Source organism: Lagopus muta, chromosome 21, assembly GCF_023343835.1.
Source record: "Lagopus muta isolate bLagMut1 chromosome 21, bLagMut1 primary, whole genome shotgun sequence".
Lineage (NCBI taxonomy): Eukaryota > Metazoa > Chordata > Aves > Galliformes > Phasianidae > Lagopus > Lagopus muta.
Window position 1 is genome coordinate 5,940,604 of NC_064453.1, and position 13,784 is coordinate 5,954,387.

The 13,784-nt window shown below is 45.8% G+C and overlaps 1 protein-coding gene across 4 annotated transcripts in view; it reads right to left on the bottom strand.

Annotated features, from left to right (window-relative positions):
• Nucleotides 1-67: 67 nt before the first annotated feature.
• The window catches only part of EPHB2 (EPH receptor B2), a 106,851-nt gene continuing 93,134 nt past the window's right edge, over nucleotides 68-13,784 (bottom strand). For all 4 annotated transcript variants that reach the window (XM_048967623.1, XM_048967621.1, XM_048967622.1 and 1 more), the window contains exons 14-16: nucleotides 12,776-12,969; nucleotides 12,355-12,510; nucleotides 68-9,260 (exon numbers count right to left, since the gene is read on the bottom strand). In XM_048967623.1, the coding sequence (XP_048823580.1) occupies nucleotides 9,152-9,260; nucleotides 12,355-12,510; nucleotides 12,776-12,969 (459 nt within the window). In that variant the 3' untranslated portion in view covers nucleotides 68-9,151. The remainder of the gene's footprint in view (nucleotides 9,261-12,354; nucleotides 12,511-12,775; nucleotides 12,970-13,784) is intronic.

Below are 13,784 nucleotides of genomic sequence, written 5' to 3' on the forward strand. Positions count from 1 at the left end.
AAGCAGCGTTCTTGGGAAGGCTGAAAGTTTGACAAAGCACCTAGAAAAGAAAGCCACAAGCAAATGCTTCAAACTTTACAATTCACATTTATTTTGAAAAAATGTTTTGTTAAAAATACTCCTACAAAGGCATTGGAGCAGCCGGTTTCTGTTTCCTTTATAAATACATCTGATTTATTTCTTTCTTTATTTTTCTCAGTAACATCGATAGACATCTGACGAAGCCAGGGGAAGCCCTGATCTGAATGGAAGACACATCCCTGTGTAACAAGGACCTGCACACTATCTCCCCATTCACAATTAAAAAAATACAAATACTGTCATGAAAAGTGTTACATTGTCCGCAGGGCCGTGGCCAACACACAGGATGATGAACAGTAGGAAACCAGGCTTGGGGATGCCCCTGGAGCCCAGCTGATGGATCCTTGGACTTGGGGGAATGGTAAGATGTGGTGTTGACTAGACGAGCTTGGTTTGGGGTAGTTGAAGGGTAAACATAGTTCCCCCATCCTATACTGCCAGATCCTTCCAAAGCCACAAGGAATTCGGAGCCCGGCAAAATTTCCCTACAAAGTTCCCTACATCACAGTCGTATTTCCCCACAAATCTCACCTCTCAGACTTCAGCATAAGGCTTCCCTCCGAGACCCTCTTACTTTCTCCTCTGCATTGCTAACCTGAGGTTTGACTGTTGAGCTAGGACAGGTCCTCCCTAAAAAAACAGAAACACAGGCATCTATGTTAGCTCTTCATCTCCTCAGCAGCCCACAGATATGAGATATCTGGGGCTCCAGAAGGTAGTTTTACCATCTGAGCCCACCTCAACTCGAATAGAGGTCTCATGTCCCAGTTACAACTCACCTGTGTCCTGCCCAGAGCGTGGCTTGGCAAAGTGAGTGCGGATCACGGAATAGAATACGATCATTTAGGAAAAGACCCTGAAGATCATCAAGTCCAATCATTAACCTAACACTACCAACTCAACCATGCCCCTAACAGAACTGCAGGATCAATTAGGTTTGGAGAAGACTCTTAAGATCATCAAGTCAGGCCATCACGTTACGTGGGATACCCTGATCATTTCTCCAGCAAGATCTGTTATGTTTTTGCCCTGGCATCAATCAATTGGACACTCTCACAAAAATTAAGAAGGATTTCCCTGCTGAGCTTATTCTGGACAACCAACCTGAAGAAAAGCAACCCTACAGCTGAGCTGTGCCTGGCTCCGTACCACCTGAAGGTTCCCTTTGACATGAGGCACCAGGTAAATACTCTCCTGTCAGAGACCTTAGGGGTGGGTGTCAGTCCTAGACAATTGCCCATGGAGGGCATGACCATTTTTTGAAAGACTGGTGGGAAATTCTCAGGCTCAGACTGCTGGGTGTGTTCATCTACCTGCTGTAAGAGGTAGGGCCGGGCCCTTTGCCTTTAACTGTTCCATGGAAATGATGACCAATGAGCCTGGCACTCTCGCCTCAGTTTCATATAAATTTCTCCTCCTTCCTCCAGGAAGATCTGGGATGAGAAGAAGATGATGATTCCAAGGAGGACAGGCAGAGTGGGATGTTTTCATCAGAAGAAATGCAGTTGGATACAGGTTTACTGCAGAGATGCGATGAGCCAGGCCCAAGGAGGAGAATCCTTGGAGATGACCCAAACTTAAGCAATGCATCCAGCTTTCCTGTACTGGGAAAGGGACAGAGGACAAGGAAAAATGCAGAGCACAGATAGCTGATGCCAGGGGACAAGCAATGGGAAAGAAAAGGGATGTAAGGATCACAGTGTGGAAGATGGATGAAGTCACAAGAGGAGGGCATTCAGCAGAGCACCTTCTGATGAAGTGTTTGTGGATCTACAAGTGAAGGAAGAGATGCAAACCTCCAGTCCCTGGTTTGTCCCAGTGCCTGTCCGTTCTGCACGTGGTTGATCCAGGGAAGGTTGAGCTGGGTGGCTTATTTCCTTTCACCACTGAACAGCTTAAAAGAAAACACCAGATCTTTATGGCAAGTCGTTTATAAGAGAATTCATAAAACCATCAGCTAGAAAAAGCCTGGTTCTCCCCTCTCAGAGGAGCAGAAAGATCAGAGTTGCACTGGAGATGAGTCTCAGCGGGGGTGAAGCAAGACAGATCTGGAGGCAATACAAGGGCACCAAGCACTGTGTGCCTTTGCTTAGCTCCTGTAAGCCTCCCATGGCTTCCAGGGATCTGTAGGCCATACTGGAGAGGGAAATAAATCATTGCCAAGTAGCTTTTATTTATGCTATAAAGGTATCCTAAGTGGCACGAGTTTTGTTGGCAGCTAAGTTGTCCTCAGGACACAAGAGAACAAAATCAGCTTCAGAACTGGGTCAGTACTCAATAACTGAACCTGTTTGCACCTTGTCCTGGAGGCCCCAGCACTCAGTGTCTACTCTTGGATGCCTCTGGGATTTCACTGCATGCACGCAGCCCAGCCCTGAATGACAACACTGCATTGAAACCTCTTCACCTGTTTTAGAAGCTTGTGCCTGGCTCCTTTCCTGAATTTTCATCCTCGAGGCAACGTGCATGGGTCCATTTGGACTCATGATTGGATATGCATGCAACCAACAGAGACTGCTCATGCAAGTTGAGCCAGTATCCAATGCAGAGGTTCCAACACTGCTGTGTGCAGGTTGTCCCCAGCAGATCAGGCTGCCCCTTCCAGCCTGGCACTGGGCACCCACAGCTCCCTGGGCAGCCAGTGGCATCTGTGACCCAGAAAGCACAGAAAAGGTATTTTTGTGTTGAGGAAGCTAACACAGGTTTCACTTACACAGATCTGTCATCCCTTGAATCTAGTTCTTACCGTCAACATCCTGCAGCAGTGAGCTCCAGCATTCAGTCACTGTGCTTTGTGTCATAAAATATTTCACTTCATCTGCATTTGTTTATTGTGAGAAATGGTGGCTCCTTCTTACTCACCTTCGCTACACCTTATTTAATGGTGTGAAACTTCTTATCATCATCGTTTACCTCTGTCAGACCTAATTTCAAAATCTAATACCTCCAAAGACTTTTGGCTGCTCCTGCAGCCTTCTTCTGCATCTCTTAGTTTCTTCCCTTTGGCAATTCAGCACACAAGAGATCTCATAACAACACTCTCATGTGAAGGCTGAGTGCTAGCATTTGTTAGCAATCAGTCTTTGCATTCACTCTCCAAAAGCAAAGGCCAAGTAAGAATGCAGATTTGCCAGACCATCAGCCCCAGGCTGGTGTCCACCATACCCAAGGAACTGTTCAGTGGGGGTACGATGTTGACCCCCAGCCTCTTAAGCCAACTTGACAACGCAGACTGCAATCAATGAGCGAGCAGCACAGAAGAAAGATATTTGGGGCAAAAGAGGGATCTGCCTGTCCTGCCTCCTCTTAGTCCCTCTTGACCTCCTTCCATTAGCTTTGCTAACACAGCTGTTTGGTTGCTGATGTCTCCAAAAAGTGTATTCCTTTCCTCTTTAGTAGGATTCCAAGGGACACAGTGCTGTCTGTGCAAGCGCTGAAGACTGACCTTGGAGATAGAGGTAGAAGCTACAGTTAAAGTAACTGAGAAAATCCTGAAATTGGCAACTGGAAAAGGATCAAACAAGTGTTTCCTTTTTTTTTTCTTCTTTTTTTTTTTCATGAAGGTAGAATGGATTTCCTGGAAAAGATGAGGCACACAGTTAAATCCTGTGGTGCTCTGAATGGCAATCAGGGAACTACGAACATCCAACTGCCAGAGGAGAAATGAGTCAGGGATCAGACCACACTGCGTGTGTGTGGCTGCTATCCCACAAAGCACAGGGCTGCAGAGGAGTGCAAATCTCCTACAGAGCTGAGAGAAAGGATGAGAAGCTGCTGAGTCATTTGTAGGGCAGTGGAGAATACAAATTAAGACAAGAACAGATTTGAGGGCAGAGATGATGTCTCACTTTTAGTCCCAAATCTCTGCAGCTCACATTTGACAGCGTAGAAATAACACAGAGGAACAACAATAACTCAGATTCCAGGAAATATCTGCATGATGCAGGGAGTTTTCATGGAGGACTGTGGAATGCCTCACACACAGAAGTGAATGTGGACAGAAGTGATGTCCTCTTTCTGAGAAGGGTTCAATGGTTACAGGAAGCAAAATCATCCCAGAGATGGACGACTCATCCTGAAGAATTCTAAAGATGAGGCCAAAATGTGTCTGAAGCAAAAAAGAAATATAGAGGTTTAGTTTTTTGCATAGCAGGAGAACTCCAGTAGCTCTCAGCAATAACAAAATGAAATCAGCAGCACAGAAGATAATTTTTGTGGTCAGTGCTCATGAAAAGCCAGTGGCAGAAGTGCACTGAATTGTGAACACGGTGGAACCATCACTGTAAGCAGATGGCACTGCTGCTCAACTCCTGGACTGGAGACACAACCCAGAACATGGCTGTAAGCAGACAATGCCAGGGAAGAGGGCTGCCATTCTGAGGACAAATCAGAATCACAGAATATCCCAGGTGGGAAGGGAGCCATAAAGATCATTGAGTCCAACTCTTCGGACACTGAGGACCACCCAAAATAAAGTTTAACTGTTGGGAGTAAAGGACTGTTGATCCTCGAGCTGAAAGCACTCCTAACACCAGTTTCACTAAGAGATCGGAGTGGAACACAGCAAAGAAGATAAACTTTAGGGTGTTTTGAACTGCACTGGATAACTGCCACAGAGTGCAACAACATGCTGATGCTACATCAGTTGTTCTTACAACTCTAAAAGGGCAAAATGCTGAACCTGCATGTGAAGAGCTTGTTAAATGTTAAGATAGAAAAGATCTCCAATAAATCAGCCTCAAGTCAGACACACAGAAAGGGAGATGAAATAAAAAAAACAGACTAAAACATATTTTATCTTACTTCACACATTTTGGATTCATAAATCCAAGACAGACACAGATTTATTGCATTATTAGAGGACGTAACTGTTAATGATGCAGCAGAGTGCAAGTTCTGATGCCAACCAATCCACCAACACCAACTTGATGGCTCTGCTGTACCATGGCTGCCATGGAGCCGGGGGATAAAATGTTCTGCCTTTGAATTATAATATTAAAGTAATGCTGCAAAACTGCCAGACCCTGGGACAGCAAAATTGACTCGGACCCTATGGAGAGATTGAAATCTACTGTGTGGTAGCGAGGATGGAAAGAATAAGCAATGGAGAGAAGAAGCCAGATGATAACAAACAGATCCTCATCTGCTGCAAGCTGCAAGTCTACAAGTTCATGAAATTCTGGGGTCTTAGGGGAGAAAGGGAGATAATTTGTGGAGGGGAATGCAGTCCGTAGTGCCCTGTGTCACAGCTGGTGAGTAGTTCGTGGCAGTGCTGTGCCTTTTAAGTTCATTTTTCATTTTTTTTCTCCTTTGCTGTTAATTAGAGGGCTGAAAGTGACCCATATAATGCAGTATTGTGGGTGAATCCTTTACCTTCCTACTACCCACATATTCATGACACTCTGTGTGATTTGAACTTGGCCAACTAACATATTTGCAGCTTAGCGTCCTGCTCAGCTCTTCTACTGGATGCCATCACAAGACAAACGTGGCCTCGGCAGCAGATGGCAGTGGGCAACAGTGGAGGAGAAGAGGTCTTGGAGGTAGCTTGAAAGATGGAGGGAAAATGTGAAAATTGCAACAAGCTGCCTGAAAAATAACATGGTGATGAGTTTCGTTAAGTACTCACACATGCACACATGCATATGCACAACTATTTCACAGTGTAAATGTTTGCAAGTGACTTTTCCCCATTTTCCCCTTGTTATTTGTTGAATTTTGCCATTACACTCACATTTCATAGCAGTACATTTGATACCCATGAAGTATAAACATTAAAGTCACTGCAGTGACTATGCTGTCCACTGGAGCATGCACCAGAATAATTTACAACCAAAGTACTTAACAGGAACTCGGTTCCTCATCCTCCCTGGAAAGCTGTAGGGATGCAGAAAATTGCAGTGTTTTATGGATCATTTCCATTTTAGGTCTCATTCTCCATTAGTCCTGTACAAACACAGACAGATGTCGCAGCAATGCCTGATATAAATAGATGGGAGTGTATTATTGTAGGACTGACTGCCATCACGTGATTTTTTTGGTCAGAGGAAGAGAGAAGGATGTGCTTTCTCTACCCTGCAGACAGCTGCCGCGGCTCTGAGCTCTGCGTGGTCCCTTCTTTCACAGTGGGTTGGGTCTGGTAGGTAGATGTGTTTAATGCAGTGAGGAGATTCAGTGCACTGAGACAAGTAACCTGAAGTGTCCTTCCGAGCCCTACTGGCCGAAAGGACACTGCTTGGCCACTGCTCCTCCGTGGCATAAGCACGCATGCACTGATGGCACAGAACAGCCAAGAGCTGTCTGAGAAAAGACAACTGAAGGGCATCACGTGCTCCTTCCACATGGTTGCCCCATAGGAATTTGCTGGTGAGTTTTCTAGTCAGACAGCTCTCCTTGTGCTGCAAAGCTCCCTTGCACATAAAGTAGGTGGTTGGCTGTGGCTAGAAGGGTTGGCATGGCACCCTGCTTCCCTCAGCCCCAACTGTCACCAAAAAGATTCTGAGACCTTTGGGAAAGCCATGCCTCTGGGAGCTGACAACAGCCCCTTGTTAAAGCACAGCCACTACACTGCGAGACAGACACCCACGTGAGCAGTTCTATGGGACAGGTGCCTTGGAGAAGACTTCTTTCCTCGTGTGCCCTCTGAAAGCACTCTGTTTAGTTGACAGCGTCAGTTTTTGCATCCTCCTCTTTAAACTGAGTTCATTTCATGATCTGGAGCAGTGCTTTCTGACCTCAAGGGCATTCAAAACATCCTTTCAGCTAGACAGACAAACTACACACACTGCATATAGGGCAGCTGAAATGTCCAGGTCCTGCCTGCATACAATGCCTGCTGTCTGCTCACTCCAAACTCTCTCTACGTCACACTCTGCCCTGAAGGAGGCAGTAGGGCAAGTAAAAAGGATAGCAGAGAAGTAACTCAGTTGCAGAAAATGCTCTGCTGCCACTTATATGTGCTTTCCCATCTGATCTGAAAGCACAAAATGCTGAGTACTTTATAAATGGCCCCTTATCTAGAAAAGTGATGTCTGTGCACTGAGGTCTGAACAGGGAGTTCCATCTACAGCTTTCCTCTTGGATTCAGCTCCTGGACAACACAGCACACCAGCTCCCAGTGCCTGCCTTCCTGCAGCCCACGTTGCTGAACATGAGCGCAGGGCTCTACGAATGACATGGCAATGGCAGAGGAGGGTTTATCAACACAGGTTCAGATGTGTGCAAATTTGCCACGTGTGGGCAGCTGAACCCTACCATGGAGGCTGGTAGGCATGTTCCAGGAGACATGAGGTGCTGCTGAACAGGGACAACAATCCCACTGCTATAATTTCTATTCGCCCTGCACTTGCTTGGTTGTATTTATACATATCAAGGAGCTGTTCAGTAACTAAAGTATTTATTTCTGTTATTTATAAACCCACCATCTGGTCATCGAGCTTCAACCATGGCATTTTCCTACAGAGACCTGGACTCAGCGTTTGCTCCCCTGTGTTATCATAGAGGCAACGTGCTGAGATGATGCTCTGAGCCAACTGGGCATTGCCTAACGAAGGGACTGCGTGTCCAAAGGGCACAAAGCACTGCCACAGAGCTTGGTTATGGTACAAAGCACCCAGAACCTTGCAGCTAGAAACCATGTGCACCAATCAACCTTGACATCTTTCTAAGCAGACATCTCCAAGGGGCTCTAACAGCCATCATTCGCACTCAGAACACAACCACCCTCCCATCTTTCCCTCCCCTCCATAAAACAAAAGCAATAACCCTTCCATAATACTGCTCATCGCTGCACCAACAACCCTGAATTGAGCAGGTGATCATTTCGTCTCATCAGACAACAGGAAACCCAACAGTTGGGAACACCTGTCAGGTTGGAACGAATTGCAAAATAACAAAGAAGCAAACATGAGGAAATGTGCATATAAAAAACTTTTTCTCCTGGCATATTGTCAATAAGCAATTTTTCCTTCCGCAAGGAAAGGATTTAAGTTCTTGAATGATATGATGCTTGGAAATGTCGTTTCCTTTTCGTTAAAAAAAAAAACAAACACCACCCCAATCGAGCAAAAAAATTCCAACCCCAAACTCACATATTGGTGTTAACAAAGCAAGGTAAAAGGACGAATCTCCCAACAATGACAACCGAAAAATAAAGGTACACATCAGCATCTGTAATCAAAATCTACTACATACTGTACTTGGGAAGTCTTCTGGGGAAAGATCATTGGCATCGAGTGAGGACATCACTATAAGTCTTGTGCATATGATATGTATGAAACAATGATGCCATTGGAGGGTGGATGGACGGACCCTTAGGAAACTGTCACTCACAAAACTGTTCCATGACAAGAGAAAATAAAGAGATGTAAAAAGGACTGATTTCCCCCGTTCCCCAACCCCCCGCCCCAGTGTTACAGATTCCTTCTCATTTGACGGAAACAGCCTCTTCTAGTATCAGTTTACTTGTTTAAAAAAAAAATGTCTTCAGCTTTTGTAGAAGTCCAACAATTTCTGAGATGCACTTGGTTCCACAGCACCAAAGAGCTTCAGCTCTCCTCTTCGATTTGCCAACAGGGCTTTCAGGAAGGACTGCTGGGCATTCCCAGAGCTGCCATCCCAGGTGAGAAAGAGAAGTGCTTCTTGTGACCATTCTTTGCATTCGTCTTCTTGAAAAGTCTCATAACTCCAGAGGTGTCTGGGCCCAGCTGCAGCAACCCTTGTGCAAGAGGAAATAGATGAAGCTGCTCTATTCTCTTCCTTTGAAGACTCCCATTGGTCTTGGAGCCCTTTTCAAGACTGCAATTGCTTTATTATTATTTAAAAATAATTCACTGTTTGTTTGTTTTCAAAATAGCTGTCTTTTCTTGTTCCCTTTTTCCATTGTTTTCTATTGTTTCACCTCTTGGTGACTTCTCGTTGTCGACGACAGGGCGTTTCTTCCTGTTGCCATGATCCTCAGAGCAGCTGCCTGTCTCTGATCCACGCAGAACACTCAAGAACTGGAGCTCAGACACACAGGGGCAGAGGGGAGCAGGGCCTCAAGGAAGTGGAGCACGAGGGCACGTCGCTATCAAACCTCCACAGACTGAATTTGGTTCATCTGTGCTCTCATCACCTGGATACTGTTCAGAATTTTCTTCTGGTGTCCTGCTAAAGTGACCCCAACTCGTAGAATGTCCCTTTGGGAGGAAAGAAACAAACACCACATAAACATCAGCAAAGATCAGAAAGGACATCAGAACAAGGCTATGCATGAGCATCCCCTTGGAGCGTGCTATGCTGGGAGATGTAGTCTCCACACTGTATCTGCAGCACTTATTCCACAAATGCAATGGGTGAATGAGAGCTAGGTGGAACCTCCACTCCTCTGCCTTTTCTTCTCCTGGATGAACCTCTCAGTCTTTGCATTTTCAACATAACTGCAGCACCCCCCAAGCACAGAAAACCTCAATACTGAGCGCCAATGCAGTGCTTTGCTCACTGCTTCTAAGTGAACTGGTCTTTGAAAAGCTTTTAGGTTTTCTACCCTTGTATTATTTGGATTCCTGAAAGTCTGGATTCTCTCTCCTGCTGTGTCAGATAGGAATTAGAAACCTACTTTTCCATCCTTGGAGATGGATGAACAGGAGGCGATACATGGATGTTACTCCCTGTGTGAAGACGATGAGTGCTTTTGTTACTCTTGGATTATCACAGAGTCACAGATTCATTCAGGTTGGAAACGGCCTCTAAGATCATCCAGTCCAACATCCACCTATCACCAATACTGCCCACTAAACCATGTCCCTAAGTACCACATCCACCACACTGTTCTGATGAGGCCATGAAGTGAAAAACTTCTGCTACTTATCCTCTTTTCTGAAGCGTGGCAATCTAATTTTTGCACTGCTGCTGTTTCTGATGGATATTAGGCATCTGGGGAAGATAAAGCTCACACCAAGAGCATGAGTGTTACTCTGCATTAGTGCTATATGTGATCACTCCAGCTGAGTTTGCTACTCACCTCCCTGCTGGTGAATAAATTTCAGTCATGAATCTTCTGATCAGAGAATGGATGGCATTCATAAGATGCCATCCGTGCCTTACTTTAAGGATTTTCAATTGCCTTTTCTCTTTCCTTCAGTGTTAGGAACAGAATTTTAAGAGTGGGCATCAATGGGCAAAGCAAGGCAAATGGAAACTCCAAGGAAATGTGGAAGAAAATCCTTTAGAACAAGTAGCAAATGGGCTGGTGTTTGCTTTAGTGCTTGCTCTACACCTTGTCTCTCCGGTCAAACACAAGGAGGAAGAAGGAATGAAGAAGGAAAGCTGAGGATGGATCTGTGCAACAGATCCTATGTTCTGGCTGCAGACCGCTGTCAAAGCACCCTTCAGTCTCTAAGAATGGTGGGAGGGTGAGCACCCAAGCCACAGCTTTGCTGCCATTCAAATTTCTGCACAGCAAAGCAACTGGAAACCTGTTTGAGCACTACACAACCCCAGCACCAGGGTGGTGTCCTTACAGTGACTACTTGCCTTGCTGCTTTCCACTCCCTTCTCTGTGCTGCCAAATATGCTGAGCTAAGAAAAGGGAACATTTCCTGTTGGAAGAGTCTGGCAATTTGATTTCTGCTTTTACTCTGATTAGGAATAAAAACCAGTCTTTACTCTGGCTCATGTCCAGCTTTTCATCCATCAGGACCCCCAGGTCCTTCTGCACAGGGATGCTTTCAATCAGTTCTACTCCCAGTCTGTACTCATATCTGGGACTCCCCTGACCCAAGCGCAACACCTTGCCCTTGGCCTTGTTCAACCTTGTTAGGCTCACACTCAAGTAGATCAGCATTGAAATCACCTGCATTTGGTACACTGAAGCTGTTTTCAGTAAACATTTAAACTTTGCTGGCGACCCTGGTTTCAAGAAAAGAGGGCCTTATGGCAGTTCAGTTCCACTGATACAATCCTTAGAAGGTGGTCTCAAGTAATGCTGTATCATGATTTTCCAAGGACAAAGGATTTGGTCTATCACCTCTATAATTCTGTCCACCCAACCAGGTGAGAAATGTGGAAAGGTTTGTCAGAAGTGACAGGGGACACGAGGATGAGCTGAGGGGACCCCTGTGACAACACTGAAGGTGCACAGAGAGGACTTGGAAGATACTGTGAGGGATGTGGGAAGGTACTGGGAAGAGTAGCATTTAATGGACACTGAGCACATCCAAGAAAAACACTGACTTCATTAGCCTGGCTGCAATGTATCCAACAGATACACTGCGTAAAATCCACCAAATCCAGCAGGGTTGGGTTGTGGTGTGCGCCCAGTTTGGTTAAAGTTCTTCGTTGTCTTTCAGATTTTAAGGGCCTTCTTCCTGTAGTGGGAACACAGCCTACACAGTCCCAAAATCACCCCCAAAGCTCTGGGGCTGTACCATGGATACAATGAAACAGTCAGAATTGCCACGTGAATTTCCTGGCAGTAAGTAAGAGCAAAAAAAGCCCCAAAAAATCAGTTTGGCTGTTTGTGTGGACGCATTCTGATTGAGTGATAGTTTTTAAGTGTGAAATTAGGCATCAATTCCAAGAAACCTTCCTAGTTACCAGGCACAGAGACATCACAGCGCTTACACATGGCTTTAATGCTTGGTGCTTTCCTGGCAAGGGTTTCTAAAGCTAACTGCAACCAACTACAAATCTTTCCCGAGAGGCATCAAAGCCCCAGTTGGCCCCAAGGGATTTCAAAAACTACCACAAATGGATTTCAGCTGCCTGCTTTCTCTGAAGAACTTGCTAAAATCTTGCCACTGAGGAAAGTTTTTAGTGCATACAGGACAATTCAAAACAAAGTGAAACCATGTGGACTTCCAGAGGCTTTTCTTAACCAGAATTTTTTTGTAGCATGTATGTCTCCTGTGCCTATAAGCCAGACATGCAAAAGGACTGCAGAGTCCTGAAGTGTTCTCCAGTGGTTGGAGAAGTGCCTGATGCCACTGTAAAATCTCTATTTGTTCCATGGAGGGGTTTTGCAGACACTAACAGCAGTTTTCATTTTCACATGCAGTGTGAGAACACAGGACTGAATTCTGCAGATCTAGAGCAATAGATGGACAAAATCTGGATAAAAGATTGCCTGCAGAATAGAGACAGTTCTGCAGAAATTGAACAGACCAGAAGTGGGTCTACAAGGTAACAAATTCTGTAAAACAATGTGAAAAGAAAATAAACTCAATTAGTGATCAGTTGTTAAACAACTGAGATCTTTCCTTGCGCTTTGGGACCAGAAGCCTGGGCACTTACTCTACAGTCATCTGAGATACTATATCAAAGGTGGTGAAGCCAGCACTGGCAAAGCTCTCCTTGTACTGGCTCATCTTGATGGCATCCAGCCATTCATCCACAGTGTTGAAGCTGGTATAATCTGGGATTGTGCGGTCAAGTAGAGGGAGGTTAACCCTGAAACACAGAAATAGAGAATGATCACAGCGAGCAACAGCAAGCAAACACATGCATTTCTGCACCTTCCATCAGCTGGAATGACTTGGACCAGCATTACTCAGTCCAAAGCAGAGGGACAAGAGTGACTTTGACATCTTTTACTGGAGGAGGAAACAACATGGGTGAAGTGGTCTTTACAACAGCTACCCAGGAGAGATGCAAGGATGGTGCCCGTCAGGCCACGAACAACAGAAACTAAAAGACAGTAAGTCAGCATGCATACCCAGAGGAGAGAGGTGCCATGGCTTTCAGACTATTAGGATTTCGGATCATTTTGTCTAACGTGTTGACAATCTGTCCAAATTTGGGTCTGTGGTTTCGATCCTTCTGCCAACAGTCAAGCATTAGCTGGTGCAGGGCATTTGGACAATCCATAGGGGGTGGCAGCCGATAGTCCTGCTCAATAGCATTTATCACCTGCAACGAGAGGAAGAGAAATCAACAGAGTGGCAATAACCTCTTTATCCCTGAATGGAGGAGTAGGCCAAAGTGGCACTTGTTTAACTCTTTAATGTTCCTTTTCTTAGCTCCTAAGGGTGACTGTCACGGTGTGAAGGTTTTGCCTGATGCTTCTTTGGTGTCTCCCTGCTTCACCGAGGGATCTGGGAAAATACACGGCCTTGTCACATATAATGGAAACAGCACATGCAGAAGGGATCTTCTTCAACAGGAAACCTCAGCTCCCTGTCACTCTGGTAGAAGGATCTCAGCATCTCTGTCTGTTCTCACTCCTTGATTACGGCCACCATAGATTTGTCTTGCACACTTCTAAGGACTCCTCTGGTGAGCTGCCTAAGACTCTCCTGGGGAAGAACTGGAGAGAGTCCACGCAACCATCAAGCACTTGGCTCTGGCAATGACTGAATGATTTCCTAAGGAGCCACCTGCCTTGCAGCCAGCAGATCCACCCCGCGAGGGGGCACAGCCTGCACTCTCCATCCCTTTTTCCTTCCCCTGCCTCCCCAGACTCTCACACCCAAGGGTCAGGAGGCTAAACTGCAGCGAATATCTGCCATGTGTTAATTCGCAGGGAGCATCAGCTGCAATTAAGTGGTGACAGCTTCTGGGGCATGATGTCCTGCGGCACAAGAAGGGGGAGAAGAGGCTGGGGAGGCAGGGAAGCAGCCAGCATGCAGCAAGCTGCACTGAGGAGACGGGCATGGGCTCTGACATCCTCACCAGCTGCATGATGGAAGTAGGAAGCTATAAGGGAAGAGGTGCAGAACAGAAGG